The sequence below is a fragment of the Colius striatus genome, chromosome 15, assembly GCF_028858725.1.
Source record: "Colius striatus isolate bColStr4 chromosome 15, bColStr4.1.hap1, whole genome shotgun sequence".
In the NCBI taxonomy this organism is placed as follows: Eukaryota; Metazoa; Chordata; class Aves; order Coliiformes; family Coliidae; genus Colius; species Colius striatus.
In genome coordinates this window covers 12,788,280-12,811,683 of record NC_084773.1, presented here as the reverse complement: position 1 = coordinate 12,811,683, position 23,404 = coordinate 12,788,280, and the positions used below count along the sequence as shown (strand labels likewise).

General features: G+C 46.0%; 1 protein-coding gene across 1 annotated transcript; it reads left to right on the top strand.

Moving 5' to 3' along the window:
• The first annotated feature begins 1,304 nt into the window (after positions 1–1,304).
• IHO1 (interactor of HORMAD1 1) lies at positions 1,305–21,757 on the top strand. Its single transcript, XM_062008414.1, has 7 exons — positions 1,305–1,639; positions 8,710–8,869; positions 10,187–10,344; positions 12,133–12,181; positions 12,899–12,986; positions 19,961–20,064; positions 20,486–21,757. Exons 1-7 carry the CDS (start codon positions 1,584–1,586, stop codon positions 21,746–21,748), a joined length of 1,878 nt encoding a protein of 625 aa, XP_061864398.1. The 5' UTR covers positions 1,305–1,583; the 3' UTR covers positions 21,749–21,757.
• The last annotated feature ends 1,647 nt before the right edge of the window (positions 21,758–23,404 follow it).

Below are 23,404 nucleotides of genomic sequence, written 5' to 3'. Positions count from 1 at the left end.
ATCTCATTTATCATATTCCACAAGACACTCAAACTAGAGTTCCAGCCACCCCAGAAAGAGGACTGGCTCTCTATAATAACCTAAAATAGCATGCCAGGCCTTATCACAGGTGTGCAAAGCACCAGCAAATCCTTTCTTAAGGGCAGTGGAAGTGCTGTAAACAGGTACAGGGCTCTATCCACTCTTCTGAAGGGAGTTGTGGGCCAACTTTCCAATTACGAGCAATACAATAATGGAAAAATCACCATTTATCGTGCAGGGCCATATAGTATGTGGATGTACAGCAAGGGTCTGGGCAGCAGTGCCATGCACCAGCCTGTTAAATGGTGTGGGCATTTCAGGAGCAGAACAAAGCTTTTATTTACTCAACAAGTGCAATAAACATTAATGGTCCCGTCAACATAGCTCTCAGGAGGAAAGTTTGCCTTCCAGCCCACAGCTGCTTTGGACAGCCCAGCCATTATCTCGTCCCTGAAGCAGGAACACGATTCAGGCTGTGATTCCCCACTCCAGTGCTAGAAAAAATCAACCTGTTAGAGGCTTACTGTGCAACTGAGAGTTAACAAGCTGCCAATGATAAATCCGAGCTATTTATACAGCCTTATTGCTGTAGTGACAAGCAAAACCAATGCAGCAAAGTCATTCCAAGAAGTTTTTTTGTGGGTAAAGGTCCAGATTTTTTTTTTTTTTTAAGTGAAAGCTTTATTTCTGTAGATTTGATTAGGAAGCCAGATATATACCTCAAGAAAGCTATTGTTTTGACACCTTTAAGCTCCAGGCTACCTTAATACGAAAGCCAAAAGAGCATAAAGAGAAATGTCAGTACTTTCCCTGATCTATCCATGAATTTATATCAACCTTATTATACAGCAGTTTAGTGCTTACAGAGTAGCTTCAGAATCAGGAACTGAACATTTTAACCAGTATTGAAGTTGTTTTGAATTAAAGGGGAAAAAATAGGCAAGTAAGTGTGCCCATTTTCCATTCCTGAAGATGGAGGGTACAGAAGCACAAGAGAAAAATATCCAGTAAAACCATATTTGAGAATCTTTCTCTGGGGAGTGTTTAGATGATGGGTTATTTTTGTCATAGTCCTAATGGGTGAGATTAAATCGTTCTGCATTTCTGAGAGAAGTATTTACACGAGAGACCACACAGTCTCTGGAGACGAAGTGAAAGGCTTCAAGCCCCGTGTTCCTCTCCCTGCTCTGCTCCTGGGTGGAGGGGCAAGGCCTGGCTGGCTGCATGCTGTGGGTGGCCTGGGGAGAGATTGGAGCTGGGGCTGCTCCTGGGCTTCACAGCCCCAGGTGAGATGCAGGGAGCTCCAGCCCCGGGCTGACTGCAAGGCCCCACGCTCCCCTGAGGCAGGCAGGCCCATGGACAGCCACCAGGCCTTGGGGTGTCCATGACAGCCAGGCCTGCCCTGGGCCTGCAGGGCTGTGCCCCCCCACCAGCTCTCCCCACAGCGAGGGGGCACAGGGGGACTGTCCCCCCACCCCGAGGTGGGGGCAGAGGCCGTGCAAGCCACGAGGGCCATGGTGAGGGGCGGGAGATCCCAGCGAGGGTGTCAGCTGTAAAAAACCATGAATTTTAACGTCTGGAATATCAAGGAGATGTTGAGCACGCCGACAGCCCCCGGGTGAGCTTGGGATCTGAGGTGGAAAGATCACGAGGAAGTTGTAGACAAACTTAAGCATTTTGGGTGTTTGATAGTGGTGAGGCAAAACACATCTAGACTTGCTCTATGGTTAATTAAAGGCTAGTTAGTAGTGGTTAATTAGCCTACTCTGTGATCCTGTTTGGGCCTGCCAGGTGCTGCCATTGAGCCACCATTGCTGGGGATTTAAAAGCCAGCACCCTCTGAAAGTTAAGTCTCTGGTTTATTCAGGAAAGTCCTGTGGCCTGTCTACATCTAATTAGATAAGTTAAATGTTCCCTCTTGCCTTGTGCAGAGGGTAGATAAAGTTAATAGTACCTTGTGATATTGTCACACATTATGTAACTCTAAAATTATTCCATATCCTGCATTTATATTCATGGCTTAATTTTTTCCCCAGCAGAAGTCAAAGAGCAACTAGAATTCCCCACATCAATAGTAGTGAAACGGGAAACCTTATTTGGATGTAAACATCTGGAGAGCAAATACGTAAGATAGGCTGCATTTTTTACAGCTGAGCATCACCTTTTGCATCAAATGACTAAAAAAGGCAGTGAGATTTATCCCTTGTTTGACTGGAGAAGCTAATTGACGAATTTGGTCCTCTGAGGCTCTGTTAGCTAAATAACCCACTTACATAACTAATTGTTGTTCAGATTCACACTTTTAGTCATACTGTCTCTTTGGCCTGGTGTTGCCATAATGATGGATGACAATGAAAACATAATAGTAGGTTCCTTGCCCATTATAAAAATACTTGGCATATGTATATGAATTAATTGAATTTTGCACAGATGCAGGGGTAAAAGGGGAGCCAATTCAGGGAAAAACATGTTTACATCTGTCATCACTTTGTCTTTATAAATTTGCATTGTGTAATTCTATTGTCTTCTTGGTATCAGCTGCTTTTAATTATTTATTATTTATTTCTTTTACTCTCAATAAGTTGCTCATAAGTAGTTTGAAAACTTGTGTCTTTCTTTCTGGTCAGAGACTGAGCAGGTTAAAATACATAATATTATATACAATAACATGAATTATGGTATCCTTTAAATAAATTAATATTTGATTACTATCTTAGTAATTACATTACATATAATATATTAATATTATATATATACTATTATGTAAAATACATAGTATAGATTTTTTTAAAATCACTGTGGAGTCATGTAACAGGAAGGGACATGAGTGGAAGAAGTACAGGTGCCCATTTGGAAAGGGATCACTTGAATTCTTTCCTCCTCCAGAGTATTCTGTCAGCTATAAAGTCTTCCCTTTTAACTTGTTTATTAATGCAGGAAGAAAATACAGACAAGATTTTAACACCCACTCCTCAGCATTCCACATTTTTTGCAAGTGAGTTCAAAAGAGTCAAATAGGGCATAAAACATTGCTGAGAATGCATCTGGGTTTTTGGAGGAGTTAAGATGGGGGAAAAGGTTCTCAGGAGCAGAATTAACTTTTTCTAAAGGAAAAAGAAAAGTTACTGCTAGGAGTGTGTGCCTGTGTATTTGAAATAGGGGGAAAAGGTATTGATTGCATTTCCCTGGCTCACTTCTGTTACTTGAAACCATCCTCACCACAGCAGGGTATGCTGAATTATCCCCAGAATACTGTCTTTCAGGGCTCTTTGAAAAATGAAACATAAAATCAGCATATAATCTAGGCAGGGTGTGAATCACACTGTGAGCTCTTTGCTAGTTTGAGTCAGGCTGTAATGCTGAGCTCCAGTGATGCAGCACCCTCATGACAGCGGTTCTGCACAAGCCAAAGGTTGCTCAGGGTTTTACTTGGTGTCTCTGTCAGACACACACGTACTTCTCTGTAACCTGAGAAACACGGTGGGGGAATCAAAGTCCCTGTTTTAGATTGGTTTATGTATGAATATTGATATAATGGAGATCCTAGAAATGCAGCAGAAGGAAGATTATCTAGTTGGACACTGTAACATCAGGGTGCCAGTTAAATAACTGGCAGGAGTGTGTCATGCAGATACAATGACAGCTATGCAGTGGAGAAGGCTTAGCCTCAATTAAAGTGTATCGACAAATGACACAATTTTTGTGGATTGAAATGCCAGACTTCATTAGGGAAAGTGCTGTGTTAGAGGCAGAAGGACAGGCAGAGAAAGATCACAGGGGATGTGAGAATAGCAGCCATCAGAACAGCAGCTGCAATAGCAGCTTTGCTTCAATCAGCCTATCGACTGGAGAAGCATCACTGGGGCGTGATGCTGAAAGAACACATTCAGGCATCAATAAATACCTGCATCAGCCAGGGAACTCCCAGGGGGAAGAGATGTCTCTTTCCTTGGCCATGAGCTCAGCGTGAGACCTGTGTTCAGGGTGTTGCTGTTTCAGTGCTGCCATGAGAGTGACAGTAGTGAACTGGAGTCAACGTCTCTGCAGGAGCAACAGAAACCAAAAAATCCACTGCCATTTAATTTCAAAAAAAAGCCAGGGAAGTAATAATAAGGAAGCTCATTAAAAAGAAATGAAACTGGACAGCCAAAAAGGTTAAATGCTTGCCTGAGGCCTGGAGATTATTCAGCCCTCATGCTGAAGCTTAGAACAAATGCATACCAGCTACCAGGCCAGTTGTGAGGACTGACACCGGGCTGGCACAGGACAGGAGACTACTGAAAATGCAGAAGGCATCCTTCAAAAAATGAAAGACTATACAAAACCCAGAAAAATCTAAACCAATATGTTATGATTTGAAATTGAAGTTATGAGAATTTTCTTGTTCTATGAGAAAAGCAATAACTCGCTCCAAGGCATAAAAGCTACTAATATACCTACTTCCAAAGACATCAGAAGCAGAAAACTCGCCAGAGAGTGTGTAAGGCCAACGTGTGATGAAAATATTGAAGAGGCAGTCAAAAGGGATGCTGTAAGTTAAGGTCTACTTGGGCCACTACTGTCTATGGCTTACTTCTGCTGTTGAGAAAAAACATCCAAACTTAACAACCTCATTCAACCCATTATTCCATGAAATTCCATCCCACATAGCAGGGCCACATCTTTTGAAGTTGCCTTAAGGTCCCAGAATGAGCAGAAAATGAAGGACATGGCTGGGACAAAGACTAGGAGAGCAGCTGTAAAAATCCCGAACCTTGGAGGAACGAGAAACCAAGGCTGCAAGTGCAGTCTGGAAGAAGGCTTCAGACCGTGGGGGGCAAAAAACCAATCCACCCTGACTCCAGCTGTCTAATTCTTAATATGGTCAGGGATGTGTTTTCTGTAAGTAAACAGAGCTGCTCTGCGGAAGTGCCAGTCTCATCCTGAGGAAAAGCCCCTGTGACCAGCAACTGGCTCGGGGCTAACACGGTTTCCAGGGTGAGGACCATCTGGGCACGGATGAATGAGTAATGCAGCGGCTCACAGAAAGTAAAAATGACCTTGAGGAATTAAAACAGGAGCAGAAGGACTTTGAACCTGAAATATGGAAACTGGAAGCAGCATTTGAGCTGAATAATCAAGAGGGATTTCATTGTGGCTAAGCATTAGGGCCAGTGCCAAAATCTGTTTGTAGAAATTCCGTTTAGGATTTGGCACACGTGATTTGCAGCAAGCAAGTCATGCCACTCCAGAGCACAGAAAGCAGAAATAATTTCATGCTGTGAAAGAGCATGGCCACTGAAGACATGGGAAACGGCTGGAAGCTGCAACAGCAGCTAAAACTCCTTGACTGAAACTCCTCCAGGCCCCTGGATGCTGAAGTTCCTCTGCACCCAAAGCCAACACTGATCCTTGCTCAGCTGCTGAACAGGCAGCAAATAATAACGATGAGAGCAGCATGTCAGAGCTAAAGAGAGTTCCTGTAGATGCAGTCTAAAGCCAGGAGGAAGAGTAGCTTCCACAACTTCAAGTGGATTTGTTGCAGTGCAGCTCTGGTCACTAAACAAGGAGAAGCAGTAAGTGCTGGGAGATTTTTTTGAAGGGGAATCAGGAGAAGAGGAACTTTAGGCACTGATACTACACAAGATTACTACCAGGAGGAAAAGATTTCTTCTTTGTGAGAGAGGCTTTAGTGTGCCAAAAAGGTGTAAGTGAGCTTCACCCACAGTACTTGGGAAGAAGAGGGATGTTGGCACAGGTTCAGTGAGGATGACAGAACCAAATAAACTTAATAAAATGTTATAAATGTTATTTTTCAAATTGTAGAAGATCGTTTGCTTTTCCAAATGACTCTTACACCTCAGTGTTGGTGTGCAAGGATAGATCCAAAGGACAGAGTAAAACTTGGTGATTTTAAAAAAAGACTGATAAGGCCTGTGACAATTTATAGTTGGGAATTTTTAGCTTGTCAATGCCCCTAGAAACATCCAGGAAACACTAGAAGAGGGTATTTATCACATGCTGCATTTCTCTTGGGTTGTGTATCTGACAGCTGTTAGGAGACAACGCAGAACCTCTCAACGAAAGGTGAACATTTGCATGTGGTTGTGCTAAAATATTTAAAGGTGGAAATTGGAACTTAGAAAAATGAAAGAAGCTCCCAAAAGATGTTACTGCTTCTTGAGAGGGGAAGACTCCCACCGACAACAGGGGAAGTGAGGCTGCGAAGAACTGACTCTCCAGATATGCAGAGGGCTGCAGCTTTTTTAGGTCACGCTCACATTACAGAAAGAGTTGGAGTTGTCAGTAGTGCAAAACATTGTGTACAGTTTGGTGGGGAAAAAGAAACCCTTCCATTGGTCAGCAGAGGATGGTTAGCATTTTTTGGAGCTGACAAGAACCTGTCTCATTCCCTAAAGTTGTTCTTACTTTGGATGCATATGATAGTGCCAATGTCACGGGAATGTTGTGGGCACAAATGCATGAACGACTTGGGGAATGGTATGTGTTAGCAGAAAGCTAAAAGTTCTCCTGAGGTAAACTATTGCATCACCTAGAAGGGACTTCTAGCTGGGATTAAATATCTGGGATGTTTCCTCGCAGTTTATAAGGAAGGGTTTATATTTAGGACAGAGTACGCAGCTCAGGCACGCTGAAGGGAACGGTCAGGTGGTTAGAAGGGTGATGGTTGCCTGCTCATGGCTCTGGCCACAGGTCTAAACACAGTTGTCTGATCTCATGCTCAGGGACAGGCCTGGGCCAAGCATGGACAGGCTAACATCTTGCCCAGATGGTCGTGTTAGTAAACTAATTGCCATTGGTGTTAGGCAAAGGAGGAAGACATTCATTGCTCAGGGGAATGAGTATGTCCAAGAGACATCTGCTTCTTCTCCCCTCCTAATTTGCAGAAATGCCATCATTCCTAAACCAATCAATGAGGTAGCAGACAAGAGAAGAAAATTAGGCTTCAGAGCAGCTGACAGCCACCTGTGGTCACTGTGTCAGTGCAGAGTGAGCCTGGGAAGTCACTTGGCTCATAAAGTCCTCTCAGTTCAATACTCCTCAAAACACCAGTCATAAAATGCTTTGTTACAGGAATCTTGTTCTTCAGGCACTAAGTTACATGAAGGGACAGAGAAAAAGAGCAGGTTATGGGATGTGACATTCACCAGTCATACCAGACACTTTCAGAGGGTTTTACAAAACAGCAAAAGACTTGAGGATTACAGAAGCCCTTTCTTAAATTAGGAGAGAGCTTTTTCAGCTAGAAGCCAGGAAGACTGAGAAAACTGGTGCAGGAGATGTGATGCTCACATTGCATGCAGGAGTCCTGCCCGTGTGGGGTCATAATTCAGACATCCATCAGGCTTTTTAGAATTCAGAATCCCATACCTCATCTATTTTTGCCTGTAGCTCAGTGTACTCAGTGAGCTTAAAGCCAAAACTATGAATATGATATTGTCACTGACACCACTGTATAATGAAGAGCGAGACTTGAGCAGTTCAAGTGCTGCTACTAAATCCCTTCCCTGATGTGTTTGTGATGTTTGGGCTCCTTCCAAAATGGGGGATTAACAGAACACAGCACTGCTAATAAATGTTGGGGTGATCATCTTTTGTTACACACATGAATTAGTCTCCTGCTCTTTCTTCTTTACTTATATGATTTGATGGGGAATGAAAATGCTGCGTAAGAGCCTTTGTCATTCATTTTGGTCTGAAACTCTCAGTTTCAAAGGCAGCAACACATCCCTCCATTTTTGTAGGTTAAAAACCATCAAGAACTGAGAGGATAAACCTAGGCCAGCTTTTCATATGTCTGGACCTAGCCAAAGCACTCCATCAGACCTGGTAGTCATGGAACAATGGAATAGTGATCATGTGAAAAATAAAAGTCTGTACCTTTGCTCACAAAAACCTGAAGCCCAGCTCCAACACAACGGGAAGCAGCGCAGCTGTGCAGGGAAATCCTTGTCTCAGGGAAGCTGTGCCATGGGCCTACCCCATAAAGTGATAGAAGCCATGTCTCTGAAGAGTGAAATCAGAGCAGCATAGCAAGAAGTCAAGGTTGGCTGGAAAAGGTTTATTTGGGCAATGCTCAGGGGAAAGAAGAGCACTTCTGAGTAGCATGTTATTATGGCAGAAATATTTCTAACAATTCAGATCAGTTTGTCCAGCCATATGCTACCCATTTATTTGTTGTTCCAGCATGTCAGACTTAAGGCATCTGGAGAATAAATGCCCAAGAAATGTTAACTATTAGTCAGAAATGTTTATTCTGTTGGAATTGTCTTCCAAGTAAACTGAGCAGCACCTGACTTACAATGGAAATTATTATCCAGAGTAGTGAAAAGGCACTGACACCAGCTGGGAGCAAACCCCTTTAACTAAAACTGACCCAGAGGGCAGGTCAGATGAGTGAGGTAGTTGTCTCATCCTGGCAAAAACATCTTCACCTCTGCAAGGGGAAAAGAGCTGCCACACTGTGTTTGTACAGACGTGGCAGTTTAAAATAAACCCATTTGCTACGCAAAGCCACATGCTGCTAAACATTACACAGTTATAGGGAGGGTGCCCTCTGAGTAGAGAGGGAAAATGAGCATGTTGGGGTGGGCCACGCTTGAAAAATTCCAACAGGTCACATAGGGAATTCTGTTTGGCTTTTTAATTGCTCAAGACTCATTCACAACCTTATTTCCCCCCTGCCAGGTCTAATAAGTTCTTGATCCGGAGCAGCGCTCCGAGTGACTACTCGAGTTTGAGCGACTCTCAGCTGCTCTTTGGCTCCCAGTTCTGCCCGGAGAATGTGCAGTCAGCAGCGCTACCGCTGGAGCTGGGCACACAGCTGGGCCAGCACAACTCCCAGGATGTGAGTCTCATTCCCCTTCAGCCCTGGGCAGGCACACAGACACTATTCAGAGTTAATGGGAAATGCTGAAGTCAGGTGGTAACATTTGCAAATGGTAGTAACTGCTGAAATCAAGTTATCTTCTTGATACGTGCACATATTTACTGCAACTAGACAAAGTAGCTACCTGGTCAGCTGAAAACCTCTGACAGAGTAAGTTATTACTGGGGGAGATATTATATTCTTTAATCACATTTACTAAAATAATGTGAAGCTATTCTCAAGCTATTCTCAGGTCACTTAGCTAAGGCAGAATATCCCTCTGAAAAATATTGTGTTTCTCTGCATTTGCTTTCTGCAACAGACACAGACTTATTTAGCATTTACTTCCATGGACTGAAACATACCTTGCTGTAGTTGAATTATGGCAGATGCTTGAATGATTTTGCATGAAGAGCTCCTCCACTCAAAGTCTTTCTCCTATAACAAGTGATTGCTGGTGTTACCAAACTCACTAATATAGCTTCTGCACTACTAATGGAGAACACCTGATCCAAATAAGGACACCTGAGAGCACTGAGGAGTGGTGTCAGCTCCACAGCCCAAGCTTGTCCTTCAGGTCCAGACCCTATCTGATGTCCTCTGCATTTTGCTGAGGATCTTGTCCATTAACTGCAGCAGCTTTCCACCAAAATCGCTCTTCATAATAAAATGAGTCAATTTAGTGGAATTTGCATTTTCTTATGTATGAAGGAAAAGGCATTTCCATCATTGGTCACACAGTGCATGGAAAGTTTGTAGAATGAAGAAACCCTTTACAGCTTTCATAATTAATACTACATTTCTTGTTCCAAAATGTCTATTGAAGCATGTGAAAAGCTCATCTACAGTCTGGTGGTGTTGCTAGTTGGCAGCAAAATGATGATGTCATCCACCAGGAAACTCAATAGGCATTTCTTTAGATTCCTGTATGGCGAGCTCCTGCTGATATCTTTAACTTTTCCCCAATTCCAGAAAATCTGGAGTTAATTTCTAGTCTCTGTGTTGAGCATACAGGAAAAAAATCTGCACACCTGATGACTGCAACCAACCAAAAATCCTTGCAGCTGAGAGAAAAGCCTGAGTCTGGAGGGATTGGGGCTGTGTCTCAGTTCCACAGGGAGTCCACCAAACTGGGCACGCTAAGTGAGCCATAATCCCATGAAATTCTTAATCTCCTCGTCCAATCTAATCTGTCACATCCAATCACTGTGTTCTCTGCAAAGCACAAAGGGTTTTTTCTAATTAATGTTCTGACTGGTTTTATACTTCAACATTTTTCTTTCTTTTGTGCAACAGAGCGAGCCCAGTATTTTTACCAAATACCAGACAAAACCACAGCTATTTGATGAAGATGCAAGAGAAAAAGGTTCACTTAATTTTGGTGCAGGACGAGTCAAAAGTGTCTTGGAAAATTTTGAAGTGAATAAAAACAAAATAAAGGACAAATATGATCGGTATGTAGACATCCATAGGAAATCCTTTCTGTGCTGCTGGTTATCATTCCCGCCAGCTCCTTCCTTCCCTTCTTAAAAATCCTACATGACACAGCTGCATACATTCCAGTAAAAGTATCTTTTCAGATTTTAAATAATCTCTGATTGGGAGAAGAGAATAAGGTTTATTTGCAATGCTACTTATGTAACACGCTCAGCCATAAGCCAGAAGGAACAACAAAACTCTAACCTGAATTTACCTTTGTCCTTCTTTAATCAGCAGGAGGGTTTCTGTATTGATTCTCTGCAAAAGATCATATTTCTCAAAACTGTACAGACTGGAGAGGTGCTGATGAAACGATCTCTGGGGATGGCCTTCACATCCCGGCCAGATGAGGAGGTTGCCAAGCTCAGTTGTGTGCAGGGGAAGATGCAACGATCGCACCTTTCTACACCTGCACCTAGCTCTAGAATTTTGCTTATATGCAGGATTTTTATATCTTGTGTGTCTGGTAACAGACAAGTGTAATTTGCTAATGTACTCTGCATCTGCTTTTTGTCAGATGTTAAGAATTAAATGTACATGTAGGTCCTAAAGGATTGTGAGGAACAAACTAACCGTTTGAAGCTCAAACATGAGAGATGGCAAACTCCCCAGTGCACCTATAAATAACTCTTAGTGCTGTACATTTTGTAATGTAACATCCAAAGTGAAACTCATTTTTATTAAAAGCCTTTGATCAAATCAGTTTATGTATCTCTCTTTTGCAATGGGCACTGTGGCAAAATGTAATTCTCTAATGCCTGCTAAAGCAGAGGAGGGTTTTTGTAAGTGAATTATGAGAAGTGAACAAATAGTTTTAAATGTTTAGGCAGAAGTTTTAATTATCCTTTGTTTCTTGAAACCAATTATGTTCCATCCTACACTCCAGACACCCTCAGAATAGGAACAGCTATAGTATCTTTACAGAGATAAACATGTAATTTATCAATTTGTGTCCCCCACAAGTTTGACTAACACAATGAATATCTTCCTCTCCCTAAGGCTGGAAAGGTTTCAGAAGCCTTGCCTAGTTCTCATGACTAGACTCTACCTGGCCTCTCTACATTTTTGGTTGTTGCAATTTGGATCATTAAATGGTTGATTTTAAAGTGACCCAAATCTTCAGAGAGGAAATAGGTTATTGCTCTGCTTAGCAACTGCTCTCACATTTGGGTTTGGTAGGTTGATCATGAATACAGCCTGGCTCCTGACAGGCTCGCTCTGCTCCAAGCATGGATGACAGAAACCACAGGCATAATCTCAGGAGGAAAGGATTTGCAGTGTTTGTTCTTCCTGGCTCAGGCTTTGTTGATGCTGAAGCTCTTCCCATGTTTTTCCCCACAGTTATTTTAGTCCAAATACAATACTCCTGTCTCCCAGCAACTGGCACGTCACCTCCGCCAAGGCTGGGTCCTTCCGGAGCAGATACCGTGGCGGTAGCAGCCCAGCAGCTAATGGGCAGCTGTGCCAATGCAAACAAAAACTTCTGAGAGGCACAAATGCTAAGCCAAAAATGGGAGAGTGAAAAAAATGATTTCACATCTATGAGATATATGTGCCTGTGTTGATTTCTTTTCCTTACTCCACACAGCAGAATCCATCCTTTCCCACAACATGTAGCAAGGTGACTTCAAAGGGTTCCGCTCCCTCACATGGCTGTGTTTCATGTCTCATATTTGCTGATCTTTTCAATCTCTGTGATCTTTTAACTTTCTCTCTAGTAGTTTACAAATCTGTTTTATACCTGTTGGTTTTTCTCATTTCAGTGAGGTTTTAAGCACCTTTCTTTCCAGCATCAAAGACAGGCTTCAAGGGGTAAGTTAATTCAAATTCAGAGTGCAGAATAATGAACAGATAGAAGCCATAGAATCATAAAATGGTTTGGGTTAGAAGGGACCTTTTAAAGGTCATCTAGTCAATGAGCAGGGACCCTTTCAACTAGGTCAGGTTGCTCACAGCCCTTCATCTGTTTAGTGTGCTGATATTTGAGTTATTGCACAGTTTGTCTTGAGCACTCAAATACTTTAAACCAAAAATTGACTTTTTTTCTGCATATACCATGTTTTTTTGTCAAGGTCTTCAGGGCCTTTCTCTGGGTCTTAGGAGCAAAACCAGCTGTAATGGCTTGTCTGCAAATATCAGTTCTTTCTTCCTTCTGCCTGAAGAAAGTAATCCACTCTTGGGAACAAGTCAATGTGGTTTTACCATCCGAAGGTGAAGGTCCCTCTCCCAACGCTTTTTAGAATTAATTTGACTAATGTTATTATAAATGCTGTTTTACAGATCAGTATCTCTCTTTTGAAATCAGGTAGGATGTCTGCAATGGTTCATGAGCCCTTTAAGCCATTCCAGATCTCCTTTGGGGCTGCAACCAACAGCTGAACAAATTGTTTGAAGCGGCAAATAAATAACCATTTCCAAGCTGCTCCGTTCAATGAGTTGCAGCCCTTGTTCTGTGGAGTTCAGGGCTGTGTTTTTGCAAACAAGGAAAGGGCTATGTATTAATTTTCTCATTTGCTCTCGTTTTTGCAGCTGCAAGCCTGCTTGGATAAGTTTGGAGAAATGTTCGATTCAAGAAACAAATCCATTTTGGTTCACCTGGAAACCATTTCCAAGACAAGTAAGTCCTTGTGGTCTTTCTGTTAACAGCAGAGGGCACAGTCAAACTGCCGAATGTCAGCGTGTTGTCTCCAAGCTGGGGTGACCTGGCGAAGTCATGCCACTCACAGCTGCTCTTCCCGAGGGAGAATTACAAATAAGTCTTACCCATGGTTTGGACTTGTGTATTTTTCCATTCTTACTCCATTATACTCTCATTTTCCCTGCTCTCTTCTACCGTGTCAAAGAACTGAGGTGTTGCCTGGTTAGACACCATGCATGCATAGGTAAATGCACCTCAGTGTTCTTGTGTGCTGGTGGAATACAGTCATTTTTAGACTATCTGGAGCACTAATTGAATACAGAGTAAAAATAACTTAGGTATTTATATCCTGACTAGCCAGTTTCAGTTTTTAGGGCTTTCTCAGATTTTCATGTCTTAGTTTGGAATCTTCCACCCCTCCTCTGTGCTTGAAGGGATTACATTTCAGATAGGAGCATAACTAGTACTGCTCATTTCTTACTTAAGAAGCCCATAGTGAAGCACTCTGTTGCTGTGATAAAAACATGACCTCCCAAACAAGCCAAGAGGTAAAATGGTTTTGAGCAGCTCTGTTTCTGAAGTGGCTAACCACAGCAGTCTTGACTGAGAAAAAGTGCTTCAGATAAATTGTTTCTGATTTAGCCTAGACCTGAGCCTTTGAGAGTGTATTAATTGTTAGTGCTGGCATGATTTTTTATGAACACCCTGTCAGGACTCTGCTCAGTGTTTTCTCTGCTCTGTGGAAGAGCAAGAGGCCAGCTTCCACACACAGAAGAAATGTGGACTGAGTTATACCTTGTGAGATTGAGTTAGCAGATGTCTACAAAGGCACTGTAACACTCTCTGTGTGGTGAAATGCAGCTTCCAGGAAGCAAAGCTGTGACAGATGCCCTTTAAGTCAACACAGCCCTCTCAGGCAAAAAGAGGGGAGCGTGGTGCATTCAGCTAGGGGCTGTGACAGCCTGTGCATTTGAAATACCCACCTGGTTACACTAAGAACACTCCCTTACTTGGCAAGGGCACCTGCTGGGACTTTAATGTAAGCAAGAATCTGTCTGCCTTGGCCAGAACAATAATCTCCCTATTACACATTTGCCCTTCTCCTAATTACTTCAGCATCTTGATTTTTCCCACTCTGCAGCAGGACTTTGCCTCATTTTGTATACCCCATGCACAGAAATTGTTGTCATGGCACTGCAAATCAAACCTATTGTTCACCATTCCCCCTCTTCGTTCCACACCATTTGCTCAGCTGTCCTGCTTCTTCTCCATACCCATTTTAAAGAAATGTGCCTCGAATGAAATGAGAAACCTCCCAGAGGTGCCTGCTGCTAGATTTCAAAGCAATTGAAAAGACAAATTGGCACTTTCTGTAATGTATCATGCTGCAGAGTGTTGAATACACAACGAAAATCATCACGCGCTCCACACTGTTGTTCTTTTTATATTTCTGGGAGGTTCATCTGTCACTGCTTAATTGCTGATAAACACTGCCATTTGACTGGTATCACAGTGATGGATAATTAAGTTCCCACTAAATAAATACCTTCACTGCTGCCTTAAAAAGATTCCAGCAGAGGCAGTTCCTTTGAAAAACTGGTATAAAATTCCTAAGCTCAGAGCTTCATAAAGCACTGGATGCCAGAGGCTGATGATACATGAGGATGACATGGCAGAGACATGGTAAATCATTGGCAGTGGAGGATTTCACATGTAGGAGAGGGATGTAGAAGATGAAGGGGCTCTCCTCAAGGAGAGCAGCAGTACACCAGGACATTCAAACAGCTCTGAAAAGCAGGAAACACCCCAGAAAACAGATGGAACTTGAAATCAAGTCTGTCTTCATTAAAAGATGACAGGGAAGATTACAAACTTCATTTGTTGCACATTTGGCACAGTCTCCATAGCCACAGGGTGAGAATAAAACATATTTTTCAAAATGTATTTCCAAAGCATTTCCAGGTGCTGTTGGGCTGGTATGCTCCATGCAGCGACAGAAAACAGTGTGCTCTTGGGAGGCTGGGGCCATGCATGCTTGCAGGCAGTGGCTAGAGCCGGCTCTGGCACTGGAGGTGAGGCCACATTGGCCTGAGCACTTCCACAGAGGCACAGCTGCCCTGTTCCTCACCCACATCTCCCTGTGCTCTCCAGAGGGATGTGAAGAGGCAAGCAGACACTGGGTCCTCAGATCTTCCACCTGACATAGTTTATCCCGTTGACTTGCCCGCTCATCATTTGCTCTTTCCTTCTGGTTTCAGCTCCTGTAACTAATTTCTTCTGTTTTCTTCATTTCTATTTCTATACCCACACTTCTATCAAAAATGTCACTTTTTTTATACCAATCCCTTTCATAACTCATCCCTCTCTGAACTGCTCTGCCTTTCTGGTATCTGGCCCTTCCAGCTGTGACAGCTCCTAACAGCCATATCCTCCACATCACCTTGCCTTCATTGCAAATGAGAAGTGTGCTCACAGCCAGCATACCACAGGCCATCCTCTGATGCTCTTGTCAGCCAGGGTGACTAAACCATATGCAGTATGTCCCTTCCAGAGGTACAAGCTGATGCAATTCACTGACAAAACTCAGGGCCTCATAGGCAGTTTCCAAATATCACTTGCTTCAAGACTGCCCAGGCCCAGTAGCTGCAGGCAAAGTTTCTGGGGTATTTTGCTGTGTTTCTAACAGTGGTACCCTGTGGCCTGGATGTTGTCCAGATCCCATTGTGTTCTGTATGGACTGAAAAGTCAAAAGGTTGAAAACTGAGAAAAGAAACACCTTTCCCATGCAGCTGCTAACTATTCCCAGAGTGATTCAATGAACTCCAAAACTTCTCAGCGTGGGTGGCAAGAGGTTGTCCTGATGAATGCTGAAACCCCTCCTTGTCACACCTCAGGGCTTGGGGCACTCTGCCATAGAGCAGGCTGCAGAAGGTGACCCAGGCTAAACAGACACCAGCCTGCCAGCTGACTGCTCTCTCACTGACAAACCTCACCCTCTGGCACAGCTCAGAAACAAAACACAATGCTCTTCTCAGCTCCATAGCTGCCTTCCTCACTTGTGTCTCACCAGGTTCATCCCACCTCATGTTTCCCCTGCTGCACCCGGGTGTGGGCAACCAACCTCCCTCCTAAGTGTTATTTAAAGCCTCTGTGCTGTTGGTGCCAATCTCAGGATGAGTTGCATGGATGGGGATAGAAAGGCACAAGAAGCATTTGCTGTTTAATACTCCTTGGCTGCCGAGGCTGTGGGAGTGCAGCTGTGCCCGAGCGCGGGTTGGTTTGTGGGGAAGCCTCTGCAGCACAGGGGTGTCAGACCTGCCCTGAGGTCCTATGGCCTTTTGTGTCATGCCAGATTTGACATTCCATAGGTTATTAATATTAACCAGGAGCATCTGAACACAACAGCATGGCGCATCAACAGTGATTTCTTCTAGGCTGTAAAAAACCTGCTTTGTTTAAAGTCAAATACCTGATGAGAGGCACAAGCCTCTGCAAACGCCACACATTAACCAAGTAAAGATTTTCCCTCTGTGATCAAGTTATTCAATAATGATCTGCTGGGGGGTTTATTTGCAGAAAACTTTCTCTGAAGCAGTCATTCTTAATCATTTTCAAAGGCAAGAGACTCAACTAGCTGGGTGCTTGAGCTGATCTAGTTCGCCCATCTCAATGCCTATCTTTTTGAAGTCTAGCTTAACACTCATTTTGGTTTTATTTCATAGTCTTTGACAAGTCTGAACAGTGCCCTGGTATGGAAGCCAGAGAGGGAAGCAGAGTGCCCCTCCTCTGTACTGAGAGGGGTTTGTCTGCAGAACACTCCCACACGTACAGATGAAAAGCACTCACAGGCCTGGCTGCCAGGCGCTTGCCTGCAGCGCTGTGCTGAGTCAAACGGGTGTGCAGATCACAAGCCCAGTGGATGCAGGGCTATTTTTAGACTGAGGATACTGCCTGGTAGAAGAACAGACAGAGCAAGGAAATCAGAAAGTTTTTTAAAATCATCCTGAACTGCAATTAAGTGTATGGGGAGGAGCAGCAAGCAAAGGTAGCTTGCTGGTTGTCCTTCCTGTAGCCTCACTATGTAGAGATGGAAGGTGGTGAAGTGATGTGAAAGGAGTTTCCTCCTTCATTCACTGCAGCTTTCCTTCTGTTTTTAGGCTTGCAGGCTGGGATGGGCCTGGCAGACTCCCCAAAGACCTGCTCTTGGGTTGCAGGTAGCCCTCAGGCCTAACTGGGAGAAGCCAAGTCCCACTCGAACATTCACTCCACTGTTAGAAACCCGTTCTGGCAGCCACAGCCTTGCCCCAGTGATTTGTAAAAGTCTAAATCTATCAGAGCAGAAGACTCAGAGCTTAAAAACAGCAGGGACAACCAAATTGCCTGCAACAGCAGGGAGCTTGTTAGTTGAAATATGCACAGATAACCCTCAGAAATCAGCCACACTCTGACAGAGAAAAGGCAAAGCCGTGTGGTGATGGGCATCTGACAACATGGAGCATCTCCTCCCGAGCCTGGCTCGGGCAGGTGGCTTAACTCCATGTGTGTGAGGAAGATGCAGGGCTGAGGGAACTGCAGGATTCCTTCTCTCCAGTGACAGTAGTGTGCACTGTGCCCAGGCATTGCTGCTTTGGAGGAAGAAAAACAAAGTGAAAAACCACAGCCTGGCACAGGGGTTCCCAGCACCCCATCGAGAGACGCCTTGCTGTGCTGGAGCAGCCCCTCCAGCCCTGTGCCACCACACACCTCTGGTTGGCGTGGCTTCCAATCTCCTTTCATAACAGGAGATTATCATCTAAGTACTTAATTATCTTGTAGCTCTTCTCTGCACGTGTCCCACTTCAATGTCTCTTTTTGTCCCTTGCAGACAGGCAGCTGGGACTGTGTGTGGGCTTCTAGACACACCGGGTGGTACCACACACACCATGCTGCCCTGCCTCACCTGCAGCCCTTGATGCTGGCAGTTTTGTCATTGCCTTACCTGCTAATTACCTGCTGGCTTTTGCATCCAGGTGACTACAGCAGATTTTAAACAGGTTTGAGCAGGCCTTGAGGAGCACCTCGCAGAGCTTCCTTGTCCCCTCCTGCCACCCCTCTCAAAAGCTGATGCTTTCCCTTCAATTGAGGCTTGTCCTTTTTTTTTCCCCTCAGCTTCTTTGACATTAGATGACAACTTTCACTGAAAAGCTTTGTTTGACTCTGCAGAAAGACCACTGCACTGCCTTTGTCCAGGAAGTCACCTATCTTAGTGTATGACATTAGCCAGGCACAATCTGCCTTTTATAGAATCTTGCTCCACTTTATTCCATTTCCCTCCTGATCTTTGACTACTTTCCCTTAAGGTCTCTTCTCAAATCTTGTACAAGATGAGAGCAAACTAGTAAGCCCATAATTGCTCACCTCTCTTTCCTTTCTTCCTTCTCAAATACTCCTTTTTAAAATGTCCCTGGGTTTTTCTCAGAAGCAAAGCCTGTACAGCCACTTGCTGCCTGCCTCTCCTTAACAGTTTTTAACTCTTTGACCAATTTCATCTAGACTTTGACAGAAGGGCACAGCTCAGTGAAATAATTAAATCCCTGCAAGCTTAATGAAAAGAGCTGGGCAGGAGGAGAGCTCCCAAGTGCTCCTCAGCTCAGCAGCCACAAGCACAGCTCTGGCCCGAGAGCTGACATAAATACTCCACGTGCAAGAATGGCTTCAGCTGGGCTCTCGAGTCAATCAAACACCTTGGATCTGTGGCAAAGGATTTATTCATTCATTGCAGAGCTGTTGGAGCCACTTGCTGAAATACAGGCTTTACTCTGGTGTTTCTCGGGGCACAGGGCCAGTGTGGGACTTGGGAGCTGGCATTACCCCGGCCCTTGGCCTGGCAGTGCTCTAGCTCAGCAGCAGTGCTGTGCAGCCTGCTTGTTGCACCAGGCCAAGGTCCCACCCCAGTCACAACACCCATGTTCACAGAGAGGACCAGACATGTTTAGTGAACAGCTCTCTCCCCGTCCCAATTTATGATTTACAGGAAGGTTCCCACAAGACTGCTGAGGATTTCTCATCTCCCCATAGGATGCAAACTGCTCTCCCATGCTGCAGTGTATTTAGGCACAGCAGTGGCACCTGTAAGAGTAATTGCAGCTGCATGAGGCTGTTATATTATTGCCCAATCATATAACACAGATCCTTATTTTGTTACCAGTTTTTCAACAAGACTCACTGAAGCCCAGTGCCTCCTGCTCCAATTTAAAACACTCCCGGGGGGGGTCTGTGCTCCCCAGAATGCTGCCAGGACCTCCACTGTCTCCTGTGGCTGCTGCCCCAGCACTGGGTGCAGCTCTGGTGCTGATGGTTTCTGACCCCATCTCTTCCTCTACCTGGTCCTTGGAAATGCCAGTTCTTTGCACACCCCTCTGCAGTTACCCCCATCCCTTTCCTTCACTTACCAGCCTCCTGTGCAGTTCTGACATGAATTCTCTGCTTGCACTTCTGCTTCTCCGGCCTGTTACCAGCAATACTATCCTTCCCATCATGCCATCAGGCTCCCACATGCCATCGGCTGGTTACAGAGGGGGGTTGCTTATACCAGAGTGGGTCAGCTCTTTTGGGTCCCACTCCCTTGGCCATGCCTGTTGTGCCGTTGGCTGCCACTGACACCTCAGCCTTCCTTACATCGGGGTGACCACCTTTGGCAGCTTCCCATAGCCTTTCCTCTCCAGCTGCCACATTGAAAGAGCACAAGAAATGAGGTTTGGGCTGCACACAGCATCTTATCAAGTGCTTTGCATTAAAAATGCACCCTATTGTTGATGGCTTGGGGCTGGGGGCACCTCCGCTGGCAAATGGCTATGGCTGCAAAGTGCTTCATGCCAAGCCAGGGAGGAAGCAGCCAGAGTATTGATAGTCCTACTTTATTCACATTTACAAATGAAAGACCAAATGTGGTTTTTATTGATTTCTCTGTTTAGTGCAAGATGCTCTTCAAAGTCACTGTGACTCGGTGCTGAAAGCTCTGACAGATAAAAGCCAAATGGAGCAGGCGCTGCTGGAGATGGAGCGGAGACTCGCAGCCGTGAGTGCAGAAATTAATCCTTTCTTGGGAGCCCTTGTGCTGAATTTCTCCTGCTTCTTCAAAATATTAACTGCATATTAAATTGCTTTCCACTGCTGGGTTATAAAGTGGGACTGCTCCTGCTGTAACAAAGGGGGAAAGAGATATTAAAATGCTAATCCTAGGCCAGATGCCAGCTGATGCTTACCCCAGGGCTGGCTCACAGTGCTGTGAGCCCGGATGAAACCCTTGTCAGTGAGGGAGGCCCCAGTAGTGCCCTGTTGTGGCAGGGTGGGATGGAGCACTGCTTCCTTACCCAGGCACGTGCCTTAGATGTGTCTAACTGACACATCATAGTACCTACAAGTTTCTTGTTTGAATATTACCATTTCACCTTTTAATGTGTTGACTATTGCTTCTGCTCCACGTGCTGCTTCCCCAGAAAGACCTGGAGATTTTGGATGTGAAATCCAGCATCCAGCTGCTGAAGGAGAGTCTGGAGTCACTGCCAGCTAAGCTGGGAGATCAGCACCTGAAGCTGTGTGAAGAACAAGGCTTCCTGAAGCTCCCAAACGCTGTGGCTGAGCTGCACACTCTCATTTCCAGTGCCAGAGCCCCCCCTCACACAGCTGATAACTCGTCCCAGACCTCCCCTTGCCCATGCCAGGGCTGTGGTCCCGGTGAGGGGCACGTGTGCTGCCGAGGCAGGGAGTTTTGCAGCTTCTCGCGTGGGTGCCAGCCCAGCTGCGTGACAGAGGGGGAGCGGCACGGAGCCTGTCCCGTGAGGAATCAGGGCTTTGGGGATGGCACATCAACGGGTGACCCAACCGCAGGGGAAGTCAGCGCTGTCACCACACCAGCGCGTGGCAGAGAAAACTCCCCTCTGCAGGTGAAATACGGATCGGAAACACCGAGCTGTGCTAAGCTGCCTTGTGTGTACTGCACTAACGGGCACTTTCTGGGGGGCAGCCTGACCAAGCGGTGTCCCGTAGCGCAGGAAGTGCCGCTGCCCACCCCGCTGAGGAAGGTGGTCAGGAGAGGCACTCGGGGATTCGCCCTCGGGACACCGGCACAGCAGAGGCAGCCTCAAGCCTGCCACCTCTCTGGGACACGGGACAGTAACAGGGAGGTGGAGAGTGCGGCGAAACGGCGGCCGGGAAGAGCTCCCTGGAACAAAGCAATGGGGAGGAAGAAAATGTGCCCCACTGGCAGAAAAGGTCAGCTCTCTCGGTGTGCTGACGGTGGGCTGAAGCTGAGGAGGGCAAACGGGGTTACTGACTCGGAAAGCTCCAGAAAGAATTGCTTTCCCAGATACACAGTTGCTCTCAATTTAGGAAGCTCTAGCCCAGTTTTTGCAGCTCCCAATCAGCAGCTCCTCAGCAGCGCTCAGCCAAGTCTGACAAAGACTCTCCCACCAGCCCCGTGTCCCCGTAAGAGCCTGCAACAGCAGCAGCTTGTGGACAGAAGGAAGAGATGTTTGGAAATGAAAAGAAGAGTGAATGTTTCCTGTGCACAAAGGAACCTCTGGGATTCCTCTCCCCAGGAGAATGAGTTTTCTCTGAGCAGCACAATGAGTGGAAACCCGGGGAGCTGCTTGGGCCTGCGAGGCCCTGCGGCCTCCACCGAAGCCCATCCTGCCAAGGTGCTGGCCCAGCACAGCACAGCCTGTTGCTCTTTAGTTTTTGATAGTGATTATTCTGATTGAAGAGGTCTGTTAGTGTTCAGAGGCATCAGCACAGCCTTGGCCACTGCAGTGGCAGCTGACTCAGTCAGAGATGTGGCTTGTGCCCAAATGCTTAGAAGTGGGATTGCCCACATTGATGTGTTGTAAAGTGCCACAGGGACCAGAGAGAAGCCCTCCCCTGGCTGGGAGAGTGGATGGGGTCTGGATTACTGCAGCCCAAGCTTCAACCACCATCGGGTTTACAGAGCAGAGGAAAAGCTGCAGAGCCCACTGAAGAACTCAGTGGGGAGGAGAGGGCTGGCAGAGCACACACAGGCAGCTCCTCAGCTTTAGCACTGAGACCTGCTGGAAACTTCTTGACTAGATTGATGTAACAACGTGGCAGTGGCCAGAGGCTTGTCCCTGCTTCTCACCTGCAGTCCCTGTGTTGGTTTGTGTGTCTAAAAGTTTGGCTGTTTAGCTCCCCACAGGGCAGGAGCTTTGTTCTGGTTTATTTCACTAAGGTTCAGATTTGTCCCAGGAGTTGTCTGTGAGCTTTGAACAGGGACAGGTCTAGCTGAGGAAAACCAAATCCCAACGTCTCGGGTTCATCAGCTGTTGCATTTCTTCTCCTTTGAGGGTGAAACTTCTTGTTTTCAGAATATTCAGGGAATTATATGGTTTCTGCTTTGTCTCTTGTATCTCTTGGCTTATCAAGGAGTTCTCCAATGCACACTTCTCAAGGGCAGTGCCAAAAGACATGCCGTTCAAATTCAGCAGGTGAGGTCACAGAGGGGTAGGTCTCATCCTTCCCCAACCTGCCCCACTCTAGCGAGGGGCCTCTCCAAACTTGCCAAGTCAGAGAGGACCCGCCTGCTCTCCTCTGGCACGCAGCAGCAGCTCGTTGGACAGCCCTCCCTTACCCCAGCTCTCCCTCAGCTCCCCAGCAGTGACTGGCAGCAGCTGCTGATATTTGTGCCCTCTGACTTCTGAGATGCTACTGCCAAGCAAAGCATTTTGGTGCTGACAAGACCCGTCTGCTGCCACAAATCCAGCCAGTCCAGCTTTGTTGTCCCAAAGGAGAAGACTGGGGTCCCTTTTTCTTGGCTTTAATAAACTCATTGTGTCTTGACTGAAGTCCAGTGCCTTTGTGTTGGTTTTTCGGGAGAGGCCAGATCCTGTTTCAGCAGGGGAGCAGCTCTTCAGCTCCCTTGGATTGTGGAACTGGGACGATTAGGTTTTTTCAGCTCCTCTCTGATGTTTAAAGAAGGAAACCTCCACCCTTCCAGTTTAACGTTGGTTTGGTGACATTAATTAGCTAGGAGAAGGCGGGGGGAAGGCACAGGGAGCTCCTCAAGCCTTGGGCCCCCTCTCCAGGTCAGCAGAGGGGCTGAGTGATGGCTACCAGCAGCAGCAGCCCATCATTTCACATTGCCCTCCTGTGCCCACCATCCTCAGCCGGGCAGAACCTGCTCCGTGGGGCTCGGCACTCCCCCATGTAGGGTTCGGGATGGGAGGGGGTGTTGGGTTCAGCCCCCCTGCACCCCCAGGCCTGGCTGCTCTCCCGGCTGGGCCGCAGCAGCACAGCAGCACGTGGCTGAGCTTGGAGGGACCTCTGGAGGTGTCTGTGCAAGCCCCTGCGCCCGGCCCGAGCAGCCCCCGCTCCCTGGCACCCACCAGCGGGGTGAAGCCCCCGGG